Source organism: Camelina sativa, chromosome 9, assembly GCF_000633955.1.
Source record: "Camelina sativa cultivar DH55 chromosome 9, Cs, whole genome shotgun sequence".
Lineage (NCBI taxonomy): Eukaryota > Viridiplantae > Streptophyta > Magnoliopsida > Brassicales > Brassicaceae > Camelina > Camelina sativa.
This window is the reverse complement of record NC_025693.1, coordinates 14,209,216-14,233,594: the sequence shown is the minus strand read 5'-3', so window position 1 is coordinate 14,233,594 and position 24,379 is coordinate 14,209,216. Positions and strand designations below refer to the sequence as shown.

The 24,379-nt window shown below is 31.5% G+C and overlaps 2 protein-coding genes across 2 annotated transcripts; both read right to left on the bottom strand.

The window, feature by feature from the left end:
- On the bottom strand, positions 8,365 to 9,818 carry LOC104710969 (vacuolar protein sorting-associated protein 24 homolog 1-like). The gene is made up of 6 exons (XM_010427631.1): positions 9,707 to 9,818; positions 9,412 to 9,488; positions 9,203 to 9,305; positions 8,991 to 9,112; positions 8,728 to 8,922; positions 8,365 to 8,639 (listed from the first exon to the last, which is right to left on the bottom strand). The coding sequence occupies exons 1-6, from the start codon at positions 9,816 to 9,818 to the stop codon at positions 8,559 to 8,561; spliced, it is 690 nt and encodes a 229-aa protein (XP_010425933.1). The 3' UTR covers positions 8,365 to 8,558.
- Positions 12,156 to 13,650, bottom strand: LOC104710968 (vacuolar protein sorting-associated protein 24 homolog 1-like). Its single transcript, XM_010427629.1, has 6 exons — positions 13,499 to 13,650; positions 13,203 to 13,279; positions 12,994 to 13,096; positions 12,782 to 12,903; positions 12,519 to 12,713; positions 12,156 to 12,430 (listed from the first exon to the last, which is right to left on the bottom strand). The coding sequence occupies exons 1-6, from the start codon at positions 13,608 to 13,610 to the stop codon at positions 12,350 to 12,352; spliced, it is 690 nt and encodes a 229-aa protein (XP_010425931.1). The 5' UTR covers positions 13,611 to 13,650; the 3' UTR covers positions 12,156 to 12,349.

The following is a 24,379-nucleotide window of genomic DNA, read 5'->3' as shown; positions in this document are numbered from 1 at the left end:
AACGCTAAAGTAATAAATAAAAATCAGAAGTAAATGTTTGAAGTTATCACCTGAGTGCGAAAGACTTCAATCTTGTATATGATGATCTCACATACTTGACTGAATTCCGGATAGCAGCAATACTATGTTTTGCTTTTCTCATTCCATCTACCACTATCAGATTGAGGATGTGCGCACAGCATCTCATATGCAAGAAATCACTATCTGCGACTAAAGCTTCTCCTCCTCTCAGCCTCAACTCATCTCTAAAAACCTCCAAACCCTTGTCATTATTCTTAGCATTGTCAACAGTCACTGCGAAGACTTTCTTAATTCCCCATTCATCTAAACAATCCAAAAGCTGTCCTGCAATGGTGTCTCCTTTGTGATCAGTCACTACCTTAAAGCTAAGTATCCTTTTCTGCATTTCCCACTTCTCATCAATCCAGTGAGCAGTCACCACCATGTAGTTGACAGAGGTTGTTTGTGAAACCCATATATTTATCGTAAGAGAAACTCTTTCCTGCTCAACACCAAACAAGTGTTTCAACTCTTCTTTCTCTTGCAGAAACATTCCAGCTATGTCCTTCGAAGAGGTCCTTCTCGAGAAAGTCAAAGGCAAAATGTTTAAACAAAAGCGCTTCCACCATTCGGATTCAACAAATGAAAGAGGTAACTCATTCATCACAACCAGCTGATTAGTACACTGCCTAAAAAGCTGAGGATCATACTTAATGACCCTCATATCCCCCCTCTTATCAGCACCTAAAGCAGTCTGAGTTTCCGTCGCATTGAAATCCTTAAACTTTTGGCATCTTTCTATGTGACCCTTCATCGCACTAGTCCATGATAGCTTCGTATCACACCCAACCTGTTGCTGACAATACTTACAGAAGCTGAATGGATCATCATCATTCCTTTGAATGAAGTGTTTCCAGACCGGAGCCCTTTTAGGATACTTCTTCTTCGCCTTAGGTTGTACACTAGGGTCTGGTTTTGATCTTTTATTCCCACCCGCAGCAGTTGCAGCCTGAGCAGTCCCAGCCTGAGCAGTTCCTTCTATGATAACAGGTACTTCACCATCCTTTTGGACGTTAGGGTCGTAATCTTCAGCCTCCATCTACAAAGCATAACAGACGCTTAGCATTAGAGAAGTTTAAACAAGTTTACCATCAAGAAAAGTCTACTCAATTCAATCGACTAACAACATCCCTAGGTTGTGGTTAATTTCAGCTTAAAACTTCAAAACTAAAAACAACAGTAGTACATTTAACAACCTAGCAGAAGAAATCAAGAAACTATAACAAAATTTCGAAAATAAATCGAATTGAAAAATTTAGGGTTAGGGTTTTTTGTTTTAAATCCGAGATTAACGAGATTATGCTACTACAAATTTACAGAAACCCAAGGGTTTTAAACCATTTCGATTATAAGAACATAAATTGAAAGGAACCAGAGTCTACCTTTTCGATTTGGGGATTAGTGTTCACCAAATCTGATTTTCCACCGCTGATATACTTGTTAGAAGACGAAGAAGAGCAACAGAAGAAGAGATTACGAGAAGGAGAGAAGAAACGATGAAGAAAAGTCAGTGAGTCGGAGTTTGGTGTTCACGGCGAAAGAATTGCCTTTGAGTCGCACTAGGGTTTGAGAGAGTTGGCTGCGGAGTGAATGTGATTAGGTTTAGTGTTAATAAGCTTTTATACCTCGGTTAATGAAAACTGATCGGAAATCAGATTCTGAACCCGATTAACCCGAAACCGAATTCCCTATTTAATTGCATCCGATCGGTTAACTCCCTATTCCTCTCTCGAAACCAAAATCCGACATTTGTGGGTTTATTCGGTTCAATCCAAACAAACCGAACCGAAGACCCAGGGGTAAACATTACAAAGAGGGGATAAAGTATCCCAGAGTTTAAAATGCTTTCCCCAAAGCCATAAATATGAACAAAAATAAAGGAAACATCAAGCAAGAATCCATGAGAGCTATGAAACAAGTGCTAAAAAGCAGTTGGAGACATGTGGGATCATGGTTGCAGGATTGGACATCATCGAGGATCTCGAGAGATGACAAGTCGATCACGGTCAAAGGACGCAGTGCCGTTGGTAGAAGGATCAGAGCCAAGGATCTTACTGGAGTGAGGAGCATTAGCAGAAGCAATGCCATGGCAGGGATTCGGGGGCAATAAATCAGAAGGTGAGGGAGGTGCTGGTGATTGCTTTCTTAGCAAGGTGGTACCTGAAGTAGTTAGCTAGAATCGTTGAGGGGTGGTTACTGGTAGAGAAAACTCTAAGACCATAACCACAGCCTTGACAATTGAATTCAGACCTAGCACGCCATGAAACTTCAAGAACTTAGGAGCAGTAACTTTCAGGATTGAAGGTAAAACCAGGATTCACAAATAATAAGTGTAGAGCCGTAACATAACAGGTGGATCCTCTCTGCCATGGATATGGTGATCAAGAATTCCACACAAAGTTTTTAGTCGGTAATACACTGACGAATAAAAAGCAGAAGAATTCACCAATGAAGCCAATAACAGGTGCAAAGAAATAATGTAAAGCCGTAACAAAACAGGTGGGTCCTCTCTGCCATGAATATGGTGATCAAGGATTCCACACAAAGTTTGTATTCGGCAAAACACGGGGACATAAGCAAACAACCTGAGCTTCAAAGGAGGGTATGATTGCGGGGAATTGATAAATACATGATCAATCAAGATTTGGGGATCAAACGACAATATCATAAGTTGAGCAATAACCATAGTTCCAACATATCCTTTGTACATCCAAGACACACTAGCTAAATAAATTCTCTGATGCAGTCTTCGAACATCAAGGATAGCCAAACAAACTAGGAACAGTCTATAGGATAACAGAGGGCTAGATAGAGAGAACCTGAGCTTTTGGAGGTTGGGCAAGACCATTTGGGGTGTCAACAAACCGAGTTCGGGTCCATAGCTCATCCGCAGAGATCCGGTGGATGTTGTGGATGGCCAGGGGAGTTGAATCGCGCAGCGGCTAACCGGAGAGGAGAAAAAGTTATATTTCTCTAGTGGGAGTGGCCATGGGTCTGTGAAGCTCTCAAGGTGACATGTCTTTGACCCGTGAGTCAAAAGCGGAGGTATGTCGCAGCTCTAGAAGATTTCCCGTCAATCATCAACTCCGACGCCGCCTAGGGAGGTTCAGATGATGTTGCGGAAAAGGGGTCTTCAGAGGCGGAGCACAATCCGGATCGAGAAATTGAGAAGTGTAGGGACTTTGAAATATTCGACGGTAGGACTGGGTGAGGATAGTTGAGGATGGGGTTCGCCGGACTCCACATCCTTCGGTATGCGCGCAAGGGCAAGGCTTCTTCGACTGAATCTAGGGTAATGGTCGAGGATTGATAAAGATTCAAAAGAGGAAAATAAAAGGGGAAAAAGATTTAAAAAAGAGAACGAGGGAACACAAAAAGCAGCAGAATAGCGTAGAGGGTAAAAAGACCCGACGCCGGCGAGCCGGAGCTCTACCAGCGTTGGAGAATAATAGTGAACATGGTGCCTCGAAAATAGTGTATGGGAGAAAAATATTAGGGCGACTGATGTTTTAAAACTATGAGTGTTCCTTTGATATACTTGTTACGCAAAATTTGAAGCTGCAATGACTTGATGTGTCAACATGTGTTTTCCTAATGTTCGATTTTTGCAACATGTCTAATTTTTGGTTAGTGAATTTAACAAACAGATTAATCGACGGTTATATTCATTTAAAATAGTAGTGGATCAGATATAAACGAATTTCTTCTTATATAAGATTAAAACAAAAATGTTTGAAAGAATAAAGTCTTAAAATCTTTATTGAAATAACGACAAAATAAAGACAAAGTGATGTGATCGTTCTCGGTAGTAATTTCCAGCCAAAATACAGTGAAGTGACCAATAACATAAAACGATACTCTAGTCACACTACTAACTTCTCTGCTACACATCAGAAATATGAAATCCAAACAAAGTTGGATACTTGAAAGAGTCAAACCAATTAACCAATGGCTTTTAAATATAAAAGTAAAATTTTTTTAAAAAATAAATAGAGAATAATTTCGTTGTATGATTGATTTCAGTTTATATACCCTAGAATTATGTATGCTTCAATTTCAACGCTCTAATTAGTTAAAAAAAAGTTTTAGCTTCAAACATATACGTTATGTTTGACTGTTGATGTCTACCATATGGAGAACAGTAAATAAAAACTACATTCCTTCCCGTATGAAATATATATCCGACAGCGGATTATGATCTTAAAGGATATTTATTATATCAAAAACATCATTTAACAAAATTAAACAGACATAGACATCATGTAACCACGTAACAAGAAAAAAATACACATGATGTATTGTCACCAGAACTCGTCGACGCCACCACAGCCGTGGCCCGTGGTGCTCATTTCCACCTCTTAATGTCTCTCTGTTTTTGTTCTTTTTTTTTGTCAACTGATATAATTGATAAATTTGGTTTCAACCAAGATAAAATATAAAGTAGAATACTATATCCAAACGAGGAAGGCTTAAGCCGAGAGAGTACATGAAAGTTTTGTTTTTCTTTTTCTTGTTTGTTACAATACATTCGTCATTGCTGATACATATATTTTAATAAGATCTTTTGCAGCAATGTCGTCATAACAACGTATATATTTCTGATTTTATTGGATGTACTTAAAATAAATTCTTATAGCTGTGTAAACTACATGTCTTTCGTGATATTCGAACAAATACATGCATATGTTCAAATAATTAACAATTATTAAATAGAATTAATTAACGATCTCAATAAAATATTATATATATGCAGTCATGCAGATCATCATGATTCTTGAATGATCATATCGTTTTATTCTTAAAGATCCGAGACTTGTGTTACGTATGGCCACAACTTCAGCAGTTCTTTTTCTAGGAATCTTCCTCACACTCAAGCTTTTCTACTACTTACTCGTCACGTTTCAAAAAGAAAACTTGTGATGTAGCTTTCAGTTTCTCTTGCTTAATCGTACAGTATGACATTATCTAAACCGGAATAGACTTTAATGTCTCAAGAAAATAATCATATCCATTTTTCTTTGTCAATAATTGTTTTCTTATCTCCATATGAGATAACAATCTTGTAATTATTAATCCAATGAAACAATATACGTAATGTATGACTCACACTTAATAAATCCTTTGCATGTTTTCCCTTTTTCAAGAAAATAAATCAAAAGACCTAAGTCGGTATCTCAGATTCTCAATCTCATAGTTTGTTGCGTGCAAGGCATTAAAACCTTTTTTGGTTTTTGAGGTAGTATTAAATCTTGTCATTATTTTTTCCAAGCAAATTACATTTAAAAAAGAAATTGAGACAAACCAGAATTTTAATCGGAATAGTAATAAATAGGTTGCCAGATTCCTTAAATTTTATTGGCACGACATTTAACCAGTATTTATTTCCCCCCGATTCTTTTTGCTTGTTGTTATAACTGTCTTATAAATTCACGCAAAACTGAAAGTGAATAAGATGATGTAAACACTTATCTTCAAATAATACATGCGCCTTATGTTTCCTTCTTGACCGACCCACCTGTTGTTGCTTCACTCGTTGTTTTTTATTCCATCCTTATAATTTATAGTATTATAATACAAATATTTTGTATATCATTCCTTCACTCATCATTATTAACATATTATTAATTAATTTGTTTTTTACAAAAAAATCAAGGTTATATTTGGATTTCCAGAAACTAATTTACCACCTTGACAATGACAATTATGTCAATAAAATAGTGGAATAACATAATAATTAAAAATTTGTTAATCGAACAAACTAAATTGGGAAAATTATATTATAGAATACTTATAAGATTCTGAAAAGCTAGTTTCAATAGATTAATAACTTTTTTCCACTTGTAATTTTAATAGAATAGAGGTTTATAACGCAAAATGTTTTCTAAACCGTAAAAGACTTTGGCCCCGATTGGTAACGACTGTTATTTGTGGCTGTAGAGACTTTGACTGTAAAAATTTGGCTGCAGAAACTTTGGCTGTAGATACCTTAACTGTTAAAATTCTATTGTTAAAAAAGAAAACTTTAAAAGTTGTGGCTGTAATTTTATTAATAACAAAATTGTAAGAAAATACAAATGTGATGATTAAAATAAGAAATTTGTGAAAAGAAGTGGATGTCAAAATAAAATAAAAAAATGCTGATAATTAATGTATAAAAAAAAGTAAATTTATAAAGAGTTTTCAATTATGATGGAGGAAGAAAAAAAAATGTTTTAAAATTTGTTGGTTTTAAAGCGTCATTTTGAAGCTTTAAAAAAGGAAGGAAAAAATTAAAGTGGTTGTTGAAACTTAAAAAAAATAAAAAAGTCATAAAAGTCTGATTGGTAAATAAAATACTTTTAAAACTTTAAAATGCTTTTAAAGTCTTAAAAGCCTTCACCAATCAGGGCCTTTATATATTTTTGAGTGGTAAGAAATAGCAGAATTACCTTTTTCAAAATGTGGAACATGTTATACCATTCATTTCTAAAATCAAACTAATATTAACTATATTTTTTTTTTCAAAACATAGCGAATATGTATCTACAATGTTTATTTTTCTTTTTATAACTGAAACACAATAAATTAAGTAGTACTTCAATTGCATTTTCCAATTATTGGATATCGGAATAGTGGAAATAAAGTAGGGTTAGTTTGATGACTATGATAATGTGTAAACGAATTGAAGGGAGTTGTTTACGTTTGAGAACTTGCTATTTTCTAATAATTAGTGTTTTGAATTTTAGAATAAACACTGAAAATGACACTTCCAGATCTATAGTATATATAATCGGTAATCTAAAATTTCAATAATAATTTTATTTGCTGTAACTTCATTTTTTTCCTTTTATCATCAATACAACGCCTTTGCTTTATGCATTGCACATACTAGAATTTTAAAATTTAGACCACAACAGAAACATGACAACACTTCGTTGAAGAAAATTTTGTCGTCTACAAATTCAAGATACATAATTGTGTCTATACATACACTCTTTGCAACTAAAGTACATATATATATATATATATATATATATATATGTAAATCCATATTCATCCATTTGTGTGATATAATACACTTTATAAGAGAAATGTTTTTTCTTCAAAATATCACTTTTAATATTGCGATTATATATGAGATATTTAACAATTATACCACATTTGAAACTCAAACTTTTTCAATGTACCACATTCTTAAATTTTTTNTAGAGACAACTAATCATTTATTTATTTATGTTATAGACAAATAATTTAAGCTAATGGACAAGTTTGTACTCCTCAACTTGTCTACGAGATTTATCATATTAGCAGAAGGGCAAAAACGTCATTTTATCTCACATTATGGTAGATCAGAAAAGGAATCTTGATTGTGGTACATTTGAAAAGTTTTGTGGGAAATATGGTACATTAAACAAAATTCCCATTATATATCTCTTCGTCCATATTCCCTTTTATTCGATATATATATTTTTTCTTTTGTGTTAAGGTCTCAGCTACTGCGTCCATTACTAAATCGTCCAAGCCCAAAGTGTATCTTTGAAGATGATCTGTACCTGGTTCATATATATGGAAACTAAGTACCACAACTTCAACCTCTCTTTTTAGATCAAGTAGTCGCTCAAAACATTTGTGTCATTGAACAAATCTAACACACACGCACACACACAAACTAGACACCTATCGTACATATATACTCTAAGCATCAAGCAACCCATATTTTAGCATGCAATTGCTAAGGCAGACTAAATAGATTAACACTGTCATATCATATATATGGATATATATTTAGAGAGACGCAAAATAGAAATTTTTATATAAAAAAATTGTAATAGTAAATAGAAGAAAAATGAAAAATAAAGTTACGGAATAAATAGGGTGGGGCAGAGTTAACTAACTGCTCATCCTAGTTTTGAAAGGTTAATAATGTTATAAATACAGTATTGACCACAAGTGTTTAATTGGAAATTAACAAATAGAAAACAGCAGAACACACATATGTTTGTGACACACGCAAGTCTACAAAAGCCTCTTTTGGACTTAGATCTCAACAAGAACATGACACTTCAATGAAGAAGTGCCGTCTGAAGTTTGTGATGCTCAATCGCATGTTTACGTAACACTCTACGCAACTACACATGTATAGCTTGCCTTAATAAATCATTTCTTGATCAATATAGCTTGCCTTAATAAATCATTTTAGCGTGCACATTAAATATAGTAATGTGACCAAGTTTTAATAATAATCTTTTGGTTTTAAAACGATGATGCAATTAGTATATCGAACCAGACCAAATCAAATCAAGATGAACCAAAACCGAATGGGTTTCTCCTTCTCCAAGTCAAAAAACTTTACACATAACCAAACCTAACAAACACTAAAACTAAAATTTCTTTCAAACTATACAAGTAGCACAATCACTGTCCAACACATCGTTCAAGCTCAGACTCAGAGATCCACCAAGAATAGAGCCGCAGTTATAAGAAAACTCACTAATACGAACCACGTATGTATATATCAGTTACGATCTAACTTTGGCGAACGGAGCTCTAACTTCCTCAAGTTCTTCTTCATCATCAACTCCTTCTGCAATTGTCTCTTCCTGCAATACATTAAACTTTTCAGACTTTGATCTCCCCTGTCAGTAAATATACCATCTTGCAAATCATTCAACTGTGGAAGATCCTTGCCTCACGTGAAGTTTTCACCTTTTGAGCTGGTACATTTATCTTTCCCTTCCTAACTGCTTCAGGGAGCTTAGCTGCAGTGTCTCCAGCTACGGCAGTCAACACTTTCTCAACCTCCTCCTCGATATCCTCTTCCATATCCTCAGAATTTAAGGTATCATCAACCGCATCACTCACAAACTCTCCAATAACCCCAGCCTACATAAATCCCCACATCAGAAAAAACTTGTTAAGATACATATGCTTAATATGATCATACAGAGTACCTTAGTGAGCTCTTTGCTGAACTCCTGCATTGTCACAGCCAAATCCGGAGCTTTCATGAGTATAATAACAAGCTTCATAACCTCAGTGCTCTTCGAAATATTCCCAACTGTTATCGCAGTTCCTAAAAGACGCAAAAGAAATCTAAATAAACACATCTTACGACTTGACTTGAGATGAAAACCACAATGTAAAGCTTTTTTGATCATTTTACCAACAGTCTCCCCAAGATGCATCGATATCGAATTCAAGTGAGCTTTGTTTTCATAAAGTCGTTTCACTATTCTTCTAGAACTCACTATTTCCCTAGCAAGTCCCTTTAAAACACACACAAAACAGAGAAAAAAACTTAACCAATCTTTAAAACTTCAACATCTTTCGTAATTGATCAGATTTGCTGATAAAGTTTCATCCTTTTCGTACCTTCGCAGTGGCCATATCATTCCGCTTCGCTGAGTCTTTAATATCTTTCTTTACTTTTCTTTCTTCTCTCTCTATATCTGAAAACAAACTCACTCAGTTAAAACAAAACCCTAATACACAAACCCAAGAAACAACCAGAATCCAATTCTAAGAACACCATTCAATATACTCTCATAAACCATTCGATCATTACTTCACAAAATCGGATTTTGATCATAACCCATCAATCTAAATCATCATATAAGTGACCAAAACTCTCAAAGATCGAAACTTTTACTAGAAACTTCGAGAATACCTCGAATTTGGTGTTCGATTTTACGGCATTCTTGGCGTAGCTTCCGCTGCCAATCTCGGAGCTTTTGCTTCGGATCAGGCTTTCGCTTGAACATGTTCATCAGCCTCTTCATTTTCTTTCTTTTACGTCTTTGAAGATTTTGATTTTTCCAAAAACACGAAAAGTCTTTGAATCCTCTTCGTCTTTGTGTTATTTATACCATTTCAAGTTTTCATCAATTACACTTTCGAATACGACTAATCTTATGAGTGTTTTTATCAAAAAGGCCCAATTTTGGGCTTATTCGTTTTACCAATTAGAAAAGCCCAAATTTGGAGATATCTTAGCAAAACTTTGTTTTTAAATATTTTTCATTTTTTGGGGTTAAAATACTNCTATACATACACTCTTTGCAACTAAAGTACATATATATATATATATATATATATATATATGTAAATCCATATTCATCCATTTGTGTGATATAATACACTTTATAAGAGAAATGTTTTTTCTTCAAAATATCACTTTTAATATTGCGATTATATATGAGATATTTAACAATTATACCACATTTGAAACTCAAACTTTTTCAATGTACCACATTCTTAAATTTTTTTTCAATCTACCAAATCTGCTCATCCAAAATGACTATTGTATCCTCCATTTGTTTGACTAAAAAACAAAATGTTTCTTTGTTTTTAATTACCTCTTTAACTTTAACTCTCTCTCTCTTTGCTTCCATTCTCCTTCTCAATTTTCACTTTAACTCTCTCTCTTTGCTTCCGTTCTTCTTCTCTATTTTCTTTCGCTCTTTTTTTTCTTTTTTTTCAAACACCAGCAAAAAAAAGAGTGAACCAGTGAGTGGAAGAAGAAGAGAATCAGTAACCGCCATGTCTTCGTCTGGTTCTTCTCAGCCTGGTTCTTCTCGGAGCTCTTCTTACCACCGCCATCGCCGGAGCTCTTTCATCAGAGCTCTTTCGCCGGACGAACCGGAACCGCCAGATCGCCTCCTCATATATATCTCTTGGCCCTTGCTTTTTAGTTCTGTCGCTGGTCTTACTTTCACTACCGGATCTGACGTTCGTCGTTGGCATAGTCTTCCGCTTCTCTTTGCAAGATCGATAGACCAATTAAACGCATCAGGTTGTCCACTATAAATCTTATCGTGGACAAGTTATTTTACAAAGACAATACTTTATTTACTCGATAGACAAGTTTTACACTTGTCCACAATGTCCACTTGTCCACTTGTCCTCTATTAAATTTGTCATGCACTAGATAATTCACAAAAATTCTAGTAAACAACATTTTTATTAACTCGGTGGACCAGTTTTAAACTCGCACAAAATAGAGACAACTAATCATTTATTTATTTATGTTATAGACAAATAATTTAAGCTAATGGACAAGTTTGTACTCCTCAACTTGTCTACGAGATTTATCATATTAGCAGAAGGGCAAAAACGTCATTTTATCTCACATTATGGTAGATCAGAAAAGGAATCTTGATTGTGGTACATTTGAAAAGTTTTGTGGGAAATATGGTACATTAAACAAAATTCCCATTATATATCTCTTCGTCCATATTCCCTTTTATTCGATATATATATTTTTTCTTTTGTGTTAAGGTCTCAGCTACTGCGTCCATTACTAAATCGTCCAAGCCCAAAGTGTATCTTTGAAGATGATCTGTACCTGGTTCATATATATGGAAACTAAGTACCACAACTTCAACCTCTCTTTTTAGATCAAGTAGTCGCTCAAAACATTTGTGTCATTGAACAAATCTAACACACACGCACACACACAAACTAGACACCTATCGTACATATATACTCTAAGCATCAAGCAACCCATATTTTAGCATGCAATTGCTAAGGCAGACTAAATAGATTAACACTGTCATATCATATATATGGATATATATTTAGAGAGACGCAAAATAGAAATTTTTATATAAAAAAATTGTAATAGTAAATAGAAGAAAAATGAAAAATAAAGTTACGGAATAAATAGGGTGGGGCAGAGTTAACTAACTGCTCATCCTAGTTTTGAAAGGTTAATAATGTTATAAATACAGTATTGACCACAAGTGTTTAATTGGAAATTAACAAATAGAAAACAGCAGAACACACATATGTTTGTGACACACGCAAGTCTACAAAAGCCTCTTTTGGACTTAGATCTCAACAAGAACATGACACTTCAATGAAGAAGTGCCGTCTGAAGTTTGTGATGCTCAATCGCATGTTTACGTAACACTCTACGCAACTACACATGTATAGCTTGCCTTAATAAATCATTTCTTGATCAATATAGCTTGCCTTAATAAATCATTTTAGCGTGCACATTAAATATAGTAATGTGACCAAGTTTTAATAATAATCTTTTGGTTTTAAAACGATGATGCAATTAGTATATCGAACCAGACCAAATCAAATCAAGATGAACCAAAACCGAATGGGTTTCTCCTTCTCCAAGTCAAAAAACTTTACACATAACCAAACCTAACAAACACTAAAACTAAAATTTCTTTCAAACTATACAAGTAGCACAATCACTGTCCAACACATCGTTCAAGCTCAGACTCAGAGATCCACCAAGAATAGAGCCGCAGTTATAAGAAAACTCACTAATACGAACCACGTATGTATATATCAGTTACGATCTAACTTTGGCGAACGGAGCTCTAACTTCCTCAAGTTCTTCTTCATCATCAACTCCTTCTGCAATTGTCTCTTCCTGCAATACATTAAACTTTTCAGACTTTGATCTCCCCTGTCAGTAAATATACCATCTTGCAAATCATTCAACTGTGGAAGATCCTTGCCTCACGTGAAGTTTTCACCTTTTGAGCTGGTACATTTATCTTTCCCTTCCTAACTGCTTCAGGGAGCTTAGCTGCAGTGTCTCCAGCTACGGCAGTCAACACTTTCTCAACCTCCTCCTCGATATCCTCTTCCATATCCTCAGAATTTAAGGTATCATCAACCGCATCACTCACAAACTCTCCAATAACCCCAGCCTACATAAATCCCCACATCAGAAAAAACTTGTTAAGATACATATGCTTAATATGATCATACAGAGTACCTTAGTGAGCTCTTTGCTGAACTCCTGCATTGTCACAGCCAAATCCGGAGCTTTCATGAGTATAATAACAAGCTTCATAACCTCAGTGCTCTTCGAAATATTCCCAACTGTTATCGCAGTTCCTAAAAGACGCAAAAGAAATCTAAATAAACACATCTTACGACTTGACTTGAGATGAAAACCACAATGTAAAGCTTTTTTGATCATTTTACCAACAGTCTCCCCAAGATGCATCGATATCGAATTCAAGTGAGCTTTGTTTTCATAAAGTCGTTTCACTATTCTTCTAGAACTCACTATTTCCCTAGCAAGTCCCTTTAAAACACACACAAAACAGAGAAAAAAACTTAACCAATCTTTAAAACTTCAACATCTTTCGTAATTGATCAGATTTGCTGATAAAGTTTCATCCTTTTCGTACCTTCGCAGTGGCCATATCATTCCGCTTCGCTGAGTCTTTAATATCTTTCTTTACTTTTCTTTCTTCTCTCTCTATATCTGAAAACAAACTCACTCAGTTAAAACAAAACCCTAATACACAAACCCAAGAAACAACCAGAATCCAATTCTAAGAACACCATTCAATATACTCTCATAAACCATTCGATCATTACTTCACAAAATCGGATTTTGATCATAACCCATCAATCTAAATCATCATATAAGTGACCAAAACTCTCAAAGATCGAAACTTTTACTAGAAAACTTCAAGAATACCTCGAATTTGGCGTTCGATTTTAAGGCATTCTTGGCGTAGCTTCCGCTGCCAATCTCGAAGCTTTAGCTTCAGATCAGGCTTTCGCTTGAACATGTTCATCAGTCTCTTCATTTTCTTTCTTTTACTTCTTTGAAGATTTGATTTTTCCAAGTTTTCCAGAAACACGAAAAGTCTTTGAATCTTCTTCGTCTTTGTGCTATTTATACCATTTCAAGTTTTCAACAATTACACTTCCGAATACGGCTAATCTTATGACTGTTTTTATCAAAAAGGCCCAATTTTGGGCTTATTTGTTTCACCAATTAGAAAAGCCCAAATTTGGAGAAATCTTAGCAAAACTTTCTTTTTACATTTTTTTTCATTTTTTGGGGTTAAAAACAGTGTATATTACTACTGTGTTGTTTTATAAAGCTTATATATTAAGTTTGATTACACTGTTTAATATTTTTGTTTTATGACGGCAGTTTAATTACACTGTTTGTTTTAATTTTTTGTTTTTTATGGCGGCAGTTTCATCACACTGTTTATGAAAATATATACTGTAATTCCTAAATTATAATTAGTGGTCATTTTTTTTGTAGGCTATAATTAGTGGTCATTGTCAACAAGAAAACCACTTAAAATATTCGGGGGATTTTCTGTTTTAAAAAAGGAGCCATCGGGGTCATTGCTTTATTTGTTTTTAGTAACGTGTGATCGATCATTGATTTGTTAATTATTATCAACTTTAATAAACAAATCATTGTGTAACAACCATGGAATGGAGCAATCATTGGCGAGTGTTGAGTTTGGTTTCTTTTTGTTGATGGAATTATTGGAAATGTAATAGCCATTCAAAGACTTTGGCCTCTTTCTCAAACTAATCGTTTTTACTATTCTAGGATGATTGGATAATTGTAAATTTTGTAAATTTTTTTATTTATTTTTTTATTTTTGGTAACAGTAAATTTTATTTTTAATGGTCCTTTTATATCATTTTGTAGAAAATGTTGGAATGCTTTTTTAACGAGCTTCAAAGTTGGATTAACTTTGGTGCAGCATGTTCTAAGAGTTTGTTAATTAGTCCTCTCGTATGTGTGAACAAGTAAAAAGATGAATGATGACTAAAAAAGAAGAAATTTTTTGATTATAATTTTGAACTTACTCTAGAGACGAGGTTTTGTTTATGTGGTTTTATTTTAAAGTTTATACAAAAAAATTATCGTTGAATTGTCGAAAGTAATTTTCCTTTACGATTATTTTATTGATGTCACATTAAGATGAAAAATTTGTAAAATACGTGTTTAAGTTATGTTTATCTTATTTTTTCTCATGATTGTAAGTTTTTCGAGAAATCATTGCAATTATACATTTTTCAAAATTAAGTTATATAGAAAACTGAGAATTTTCGAATATTAGAACTACATTGAACTTATACTGTATTATGTTAACCTAAGCCTTTATGCTCTTAAATTATATATTTGTCAAAAATATATATTATAATTATTGTTATGTAAGAAAATATGTTATAATTTAGGGATAATTGGATGATTGATGAATAACAAATTCCTTTAGATCTATCGTTTTAATTTCATTAGATTCAAATAGTCACTGATGTACACTACTTTTTTTTGGCTAAACTGATGTACACTATTATTTTGTAATTTATCTTTTCAAATCATATTAAACAGGATCAATTATACTGTTTTATTTTGATATTATTTTATTTGTTTTCATATAAAATTATTTAAAATATACATATATTTAACTATTTAAGTATAAGAAAATTTTGCCATTTTGAGATGTATTTTTAGTTAAAGTACAAAAAAACCATTTTAAATAGCTTCTTTTTGGTTTGCATCATCTTAGAAGGTTACTAAAACCATGACTATATGGCTTTGTTTTTGACAATATTTATGTCTGTTGCTCTGCTTTTGACCAAGCTACTAAATTTCCAGACTTCTGTATATGATTTTGTTCTTTGTTGATTTATCAATTTCATATTTCAAATATGTGACTTTTATTTGATCTGAAAGTTCAAAACGATGAAGATGTTTATCATCTTAAATATGTAGAGATTAGCATGACTTTATCGATATTTACCAAATTTCTTCCCAAATAAACATTGTCTACATACTCTTCATTAATTTGTTAATACATAGAGATATGGATATCAAAGTTTTATGACGGTTACAGAGTAAACCAAAAAAACAGAAAAACCAAAAACTAAAACTTAAAGAACGAAACAACAAAAGAATATGAATAGGAAACCAAAAAAGATTATCAACCATCATAGATCCAAGAAGGAAACACCGATAAAACTTGGACAATTACTTGAACCGATACCAAAGTTAAAGTTAAAGGACTTGATACCAATTTTTACAATTTCAATGTTATCTATAAACTACAAGTGTGCACCTCGAAAACGAATTTATCCTTTATTTATATCTTTCCATGCAAAACTTTCATCATCTGACTTTAATGATAAGCAACTAGGTTTAAATTAAGTATCTGAGATCATGACCACTCAACTGACAATATCAAAAGTCTTCTTGCTCCTACCGACACATCTCAAGGCTATATTGTTGATAATTATAACAACCAGATTTAGTTGGTTCATTTTTTCCGCAAACCAGATTTAGTTGGTTTATGTGTTTTAGTTCCATTACTAATATTCTTTTGCAGTAAACCATACCATTTGTGTTTTGTATTAAAAAGATTAATATTTGTTCTTATGAAATTACCATCAATGATTACAATACCGAAGAGGATAGAATGTTCTTCACAATTGTTGAAGTGACATGACTTAATTAAGCTTATTAGATTCCAATATTTCCCCCCACTCAGATTTTGTCGGTAAGCACATTTCTAATTAAGCTTATTAGATTCCAATCTTTCCCCCCACTCAGATTTTTTATCGGCAAAAGTTATTTGTTGAAAATGATAGAAGCAACCGAAATGTTTTTAAGGGAACCTTATTTATAATCATGGTACTTGACATATATGAATTTAAGTATTCTTTACTGTAATTGGGTTGTTATTTAGGAAAGTATGTTCAAAAGTTTTAGAGTAGTTTACTACAATTAGGTCATTTTTAAAAGTAGAATTAGAAAATGACTAATGAGTAATTTATAGTTACAGTATAATTTAAGGAATTAATACTGTTTTGAGCTAATAAAAGAATAAGTGACGATTTACCCTTTAAAAGCAAATTAAAAAAATTAAAGATTCAATTTAGATTAACCCTAGAAAATTTAGACTATAAAAATCTTTAGTTGATTAAAAAAAATTAATAGAACAATATTTGATTGTCCACTAGTCAAGGACCGTACCGTAGACCAAATATTGCCTTCGTCGTCCAGCATAGACAGAATAATTTTCAGGAGAACTATGTAAAGTTGTAAACTACGATAATATACTAACATTGGTTCTCACTAAACCAAAAGGGGTTTGAAAACACTTCCTTGGTCTACAATTTACTAAATTAGTATCACCTAATTGTTAAATAGGACTTATGATGTCCAATTAACAAGTTACAGGTTTGACAACCAGTTTAGATGTTTAACCAAGTTGACCTGTCCGGTTCAAGAGATATGATAGCATCCCTTTCCTTCCCTTGACTTCCTCTCTTCTTTCCTATATGATCAGAGAATAATGGTTTAGTTAGACTTAGGGTCAAGAGAATAAAGAAAACAAGATGAGTCACGGTGAATTCTCACCAAAAATGAAGGAGAAAGGGAGATTGGAGGTGGAGGAGCACGAGAGGTGGTGATGATCCTTTCAAAAATTTCGAAAATATATATTTCTGGAAACTTACCAAACTTCCGAAAACAATAGTTTTCTACGTGGAACTAAATTCACGATCATCATTCTTATTCTAGTACGATATATATATGTTACATAATAGTTGCTTTCGTGGCTTATTCATCAAAACAGCATCCACTGGCCTTAATGTGGTTATTAGTAGCTGGTTAACCTTAACCACAAAGTTGTTGTGGCAATCGGTATTGATATAGGTAGTACGAATAATTTAAATAACATATTCCCTGCAAAACTAATATTCATTTTCCTGAAATGGAGTAATCTGCATCCCATTTCATTATTTGATATCAGATTATTGATGTTTTTTTGTTCTTTATTTTACTATTAATAGTGAACAATATTATTGTTAATTATTAATGTCCGTACGGTAAGTAGCCCTTTTCTCGGCATGATTTATGCACCTAAGCCTCCTGATTTTGTTACCAACAAGTCCAATACAAAGTTACCAACAAGTCCAATATCTATACCATAACCAACTTCAAATGTTAAGATAATAAAATATGTATTAGGTTCTATAGTATTTTTTTTTTTGAATAAATGTAAAATTTATTCGAAAAAATTACAGTTTTACAACGAGTGCATCGTTCGTTAAATACGGTTCATGTTACAAAAACAGAATAAAATGGAACTGAGGAACTTAGCTCCGCAAGTGTTATCTTGATGTGAACCACTCCACCATACAGCCATCAAACTTTCCCTCTCGCTAAAGTTGGATTGAGTAGATTCGATTTCGTACCTCCTGGTCAAGCCGTCTAATTAGCTGCGCCGGTGGAAGAGAGGCTTCTTCACCATGACGTCTACCATTGCGTGTTTTAAATGCCGGTTCTATCGTGTTTTACACATACATATGTACATAGTATAGGACCTTGTGCTAGTCAGTATTTTTAATTTACAAATATAATATAGACTTTTCAACTTTGATTTACGTAACAGAAATATAAAGTTTTCGTTGTTTTGTAATATATATATATATATATATATATATATATATATTAGTATAAACTATAACAGCCAATACATAATAGTCTATGTTGATGTGTTATTTACGATTATTATTATAACAATATATTATGAACTTATATTTTAATTTTTCATAAATGTTGTGTTTTCTTTTATAACATGAATTAATATATTTACGATGATAGTCCTTGCAATACTAATTTCACGTGCACCCATGTAATCGATATCACCATAAAGAGCCTGATTATTATCAGCTTCATGCTACCCGCATTTGCATTCCCGGTCAAGCAACAGAAGAGGCCGAGAAATTCTCGTGGTTGCGGTTTGCATTACCGTGTGAGTCATGCTCAAGAAGTTAATTTCTGCCTTAAGTCGTGCCACCAATTATGAGTCAAGTTAGAATGCATAGCAAGTTCATTTTCTACTCAACCAACTTAATGTGCCCAAATACGCAACTCATGAGAGCGATTAAATAGTAAGGCATTAGGAATGCTTATAGATGATGTTACATTCTGCGTTTTTTATTCGACAACCAATAAACAAAAGGCCTATTTCAAATTTGAGTTTTTCCATTGTGCGTTTTTTATATATCATGTTTATTTAGATATAAACGATAAAAAATAAATAAATAACTTGCATGAACTGCAATCTCGACGCCTTAATCAAAGTTGATTTTGACGTAGGTTAGTCAGCCGTTTACTCGGCAGACTCAGCATGTCACCATGGTAACGATCTACCATCGATGCTTCCAAAACAATGTTGTTTAGATAGTTTAAAAAAAACGACATATCTACGACTAGAACTATTTATTTTCGGGATTAACACGATAACCAATTTTACTATAAAAATTACAAAACGCTCATATATATATATATATATATTTATATCTTATTAGTCTATCAAAGAGTCCAAACAACTGAAGATTCACCAAAGAGAAGACCTGACAAAACCCACCCTTTGATCCTTACTTGAATACCTGTGGATCAACCGCGGAGCTAGATAACAACTCATTCTTGTCCTGTTGGACGTGATCATGACCGTGTTATTCTTTTGAAAAAGATCATCACAACTGACATCCCAACTGCAAGCTTAACCTTTTTCATAGACGTACGTGTACCAAGTGATGTGAGTTAACTCAGTTCTCGCCTTAATGGTCGATGTACTATCCTATACCTTACTTTCATCACAAACTCATCAAAAACATTCCCCCTTTAAGATTAAGAGAAAAATTCAGTTCTCTTGTGGATCCAAAAATATGTCCCAAACTAGCAAGTTACAAGTTCCACATCTTATATAATCTTATATAATAAGACAAGGTTTTTCTCAACTTTTGTTAAAGAGATGACACTTGGCTTACTATTTATCTGACACCTGTATTTTTTTTGTTTGGACCTAATCAACTATAGTTTGGACCTAATTAACTACAGACCCATAAAACCAAAAAAAAAAAAAAACATCAACATTTCTTTCCTCCTTTTTTAATCAGAAACATATGCAGCCTCCAAAAATCTAGAGCCACCTTATATCAGTGTGTGGTTGGTTTATCTCGGAACTAAACCAACATTAAATTAAATTTACAAGTTTGAATTCTTGGGTTTAATTTCTAGGTTTGAATCTTATATAATTTTTACAGGCACAAGCGGAGTCAAATTTAAGTAAGATGGTGGGATGATATTATTTAAGTAAATTAGTTTAACTTTTTAAATAATTGTTTATATAAAATTAAAATTTTGAGCTTACTTTCTAGATTATTACGTAAGATTGTGAGATGTTTTAATCTAATTCTATAATTATTTTATTCGGTTCACACTTATTATTTCAAACGTCATGGTATTTTTGAATTATATAAAATTTATAAATTTTCATATTAGGAATTTCAGAATAAATTATGAACATAATTAGTTATGTTTTGATTTGAAATAATACCATCATTTTATGCATTGCCTTATATCTACCCACTATTTTCCTCAATTTTCATTTTTGTTTATATTACTTCTCATTTTTAACTTATTATTTTTAAACACTTGCAAATTTATGATCATTAATATTTGATCTCAATCCCTTCTCTCTTTTAAAGGCTCAAACATTATGTAAAGTTTGGTTTTCTAAAAAAAACCTATTACCATACAAACACATCCTCTTTCAGATTATTGTGAAAACTAAAACATTTACTTTCTATTCTATCCTCAATTCAATTTCCAACGAACAGCAAAACACTGGTAACAATAGTATCGTTGTTCGGATCATCCATTATTGGGAAGTTTCTAACTTTAGAAGATAATAATCTTACTAAGTCTTGAATAATTTTTCCAAAAATGTAAATTATTTTTACTATTATTCATCTTTTGATGATTTATGCAATCATTTTAAAATATTTATAAAAGAAAATAAATAATTGTATGTGTATTTGATTTTAAAAGAATTTTAATATATAATGATTATTGGCGTTAGATTCTTAGAGTAAGAGTTGAAATAAACATTACTATATTATTTAATACTAAAGTAAAATTTTGTTTTGGTAAGCTCCAAAACATTGTCATTTGATGCTCTCTTCTTTGACAAGTGTCAATTTGTTTCTTTAAATTTTTAGTGTAACAAATCTATTCAATTGAATTTACATAATAAATTTTTCTCTTAACAAATAATTTGATGATTAAATAGTTTAAGGATATAAGATTATAATATATATATTTGGGTTGTATAAAATAATGTCGAGTAATAATTGGCTGTTTCATTTCCACACTTTAATATAAATAATTCACATGATCTTGATATTACATTATTTTATTTTATTTATAATCTATTTACACAAGACCAATGGTAAGTCCTTAATGCACAAGGCACCATCACACCATGGATTGAGTTTCGCTCCATACGAATATAGAGATTTGGCTAATGGGCTGGTCTGTTGTGGCCAAATGGTTGACAAAAAAAATAAAAAAATAAACTAAAGTATATTTTAATATATAATTTTTAAATAGCTAAATGAGAATTGTATATATTTTTTGTGATAAAGAGATAACGGTATATATTTCTGTTTAAAGAGAGAAGTGAATATATATTTAAATTCATGATTTGATTAGCTAAGACCGCCCTTTCATAGGTCTATATTTATAATATATAACTCTTGAATATATATTTAAAAAAATAGACAATTTTAGTTATTAATTCACAATATTGTATTTTTATAAAACTGACACATTTTTTTTATTAACTTTCCTATTCTATCTCATCAATCCCATATTTTGTACTAACTCTCATTTTTGTAACTTTCATAATATTTATAGTAATGCAATGAATGATTAATAATAACATTTAGAAATATTACATATATAAGAAAATATATTAATATGTAATGATTGCATATCTATAACTCTTACATAGTTTACATAGTTTATGTGGCTCCTATAACAATGAAATACTCTCTCTATTTTAATTTAGTTGTCGTTGTAGGTTTTCAATAAAAATGTTTAGTTAATATTCCAGTTTATCCATGCTGTTTAAAGTTTTGACCAATGAAATATTTATAAAATATATCAATTCAAGGTAAAACAGAAAATTTAATAGTTTAATGACAAGTAAAAAACCGGAAGAAGTATAAATTACATTTAACTAATAAATAGAAATTGATATAAAAAATTAGTGTATTTATTATCCAATTAAATAATAAATTTTCTATACTATATGCGGCTTAATTACAATTTTCCTTATTAATAGAAAGATACACATTTTACTAACCTTCATACTATATCTCAAATCTCACATAATATTTTTATTTACTTAGTATTGTCTTAACTAACAATCTCCAAAATCACAAAAAAATATCCAAAAACAATGAAAACTAAATCCGTGCGTAGCACGGAGTGACTACTAGTTAATATATATGCTTAAAGTTTTTTTGAAGGTAATACTATTACCATAAATTTCACAATATTTTCATAATCTAGTTTTGCATTTTTCAAATCAAAGATAATCAATTCAAGTCATACTAAAACTCTTTTTACTCACTTTCACTTTGTATTATATATATTTCATATATATGCTTAAAGTATTGCTACAGCGCTGTAACAATACTCGTGATGACTATCCTGCTATAAAGACACGATCACAAGGTACTATTTTTTTTGTCATGTAAGCTCTACTACTCTGGATTGGTTTTCTATTTTGGAAAACTGTCAGTTTTTAGCTTGAATGGAAGAATTTTTTTTGCTGTAAAAGAAAAAATTAAGTAAATATAGTTCATGCAGTTTTCACAACGAGTAATTCCAGAGACGAATATACAACAATCAATCAATTTTTTACACGCATGTACCACAAAATATATAATAAACGATTTGTATAATATATGCTCACAATTAGCCAGCTGATGATTTTTTAATTTTGGATCTAATTCATACATAGTATAAAATTTCAACAGTTAAGTTTGGTCTTCGATCGACCACTAGATCAAAGAAATTTCAACAAATCAATAATCTAGTTTGATTTATTTATGTTTGTATTTTCTATTTTCTATTCTTTAATTTATTTTTTCTTTGTTTATATTTCAACAAAGAAATATGAAAGTTTGACTATTTTTGACGTTGTAGTTTATTTGACCTAGCTTATACAGATTTCCTAATTGTTGAAATCTGTTAACGATTTTAAGATCCATTTTCTAAAATTGTGTGTATTAATTCACTTCCAGAATCTTTTAAACTATTTAGAGTTGAAAATAATTGATAAACTATTATTAGATCCTAGAAAAAACATATGAAGCTACATTAGATTGATCTAGTTTCTTATCCCATGCATGTGACCCCCGATAGGAAATTGACCAAACATGTTTCATCTTCGGCTTTATCCTAATTAAAACGAAAAATAAAAGAAAAAGAGAAACCGATGTATTATAACAAAAGATAATGTCATTTTTATATAGGCCGCAAAAAAAGGTGACATATTTTCTTATATGAAAATGTCATTTGTTCATTGTACTTTATTCATATTTTCTTATATGAAAATGTCATTTGTTCATTGTACTTTATTTATATAGATACGTTCTCATTCTTCTTCTTTATTATTATTATTATTATTACATTTTTATATTCTGGTTCGAACCGACAGTTTATTTAACGATAGGTTCGATTATCTTACTACATAAAATAAAAACTTTTAATAAATATTTTGGCTATCTACATAATTTTAGCGAATTAAGACGCTTTGGCCAAAATGTATAGCATTGAAAACTCTGTTATTAATTATTTATTTAAGATCATAATATATTATATTTAGATAGCAAACACTTATTTTTAATAGTAGTTGACAGCCTAAGTTAAATATTATTTATAATTAAATTTCATAATATTCATATGTATTAAGAATTTTGAACTTTCTTTCATAGTGCAAGTACGCATATGCATAATACAAAAGAGGGTTATAACAATACAGTAGAATCTCTATAAATTAATACTCTTTAAATTAATAATCGCTATAAATTAATAAATTCTTTCGATCTCAAGTTGGGCTGGTGTAAAAAATAACACATTTCGATAAAATAATAAGATAATAATTTTTTTTAAAATCCTATGTAAAAATATGGTCCCATCAATATCATAAATTAATAATCAAATAAACTAATATATATATATATATAGATATATTTAAGAAAATCTTGTGAGATATGACTCTAGTGTTGTTTGCCTATTCTTGAATTTGTATTTTTGTTGGAGCTCATCTCTAATTTTTTTCATTGTTGTCTTCTCAAATCCAAAAATTGTGGAGAGTTTTAGATGCGATAATTGCTTCTTTAGTAACTGGTTCTAAAAGTACAACAATATTTTCTTCCATGTCATCATTACCTTGAATGATAGTAGTAGCAATTTCTTATAAACTCTAAACTTCTAACATTTATCATTTTTACCTAAATATCTAGTCAACAATTGACATTCATCCTATTATGATAGCCAAAATTATATATTAAGTAAATTCTTTAAAAATGTGAATGATAACAAAAGTAACTAATTTTATAATAATTTTTTTTCAAAATTATGAAAATAAGAAAATCTCTTCATAAATTAATAAAATATTAATTTACCGATAAATTAATAATTATTAATTTATCGGTAAATTAAAACCTCTATAAA

Excerpts from the sequence above, each read along its gene's own strand:
- LOC104710969 (XM_010427631.1), bottom strand. The coding sequence starts at position 9,818 with ATGAAGAGGCTGATGAACATGTTCAAGCGAAAGCCTGATCCGAAGCAA. Across the intron at positions 9,113-9,202 it reads GCATCTTGGGGAGACTGTTG|GAACTGCGATAACAGTTGGG; the intron begins GTAAAATGATCA and ends TGCGTCTTTTAG. Across the intron at positions 8,923-8,990 it reads TCAGCAAAGAGCTCACTAAG|GCTGGGGTTATTGGAGAGTT; the intron begins GTACTCTGTATG and ends GGATTTATGTAG.
- LOC104710968 (XM_010427629.1), bottom strand. The coding sequence starts at position 13,610 with ATGAAGAGACTGATGAACATGTTCAAGCGAAAGCCTGATCTGAAGCTA. Across the intron at positions 13,097-13,202 it reads ATGATATGGCCACTGCGAAG|GGACTTGCTAGGGAAATAGT; the intron begins GTACGAAAAGGA and ends TGTGTTTTAAAG. Across the intron at positions 12,431-12,518 it reads AGGTGAAAACTTCACGTGAG|GAAGAGACAATTGCAGAAGG; the intron begins GCAAGGATCTTC and ends AATGTATTGCAG.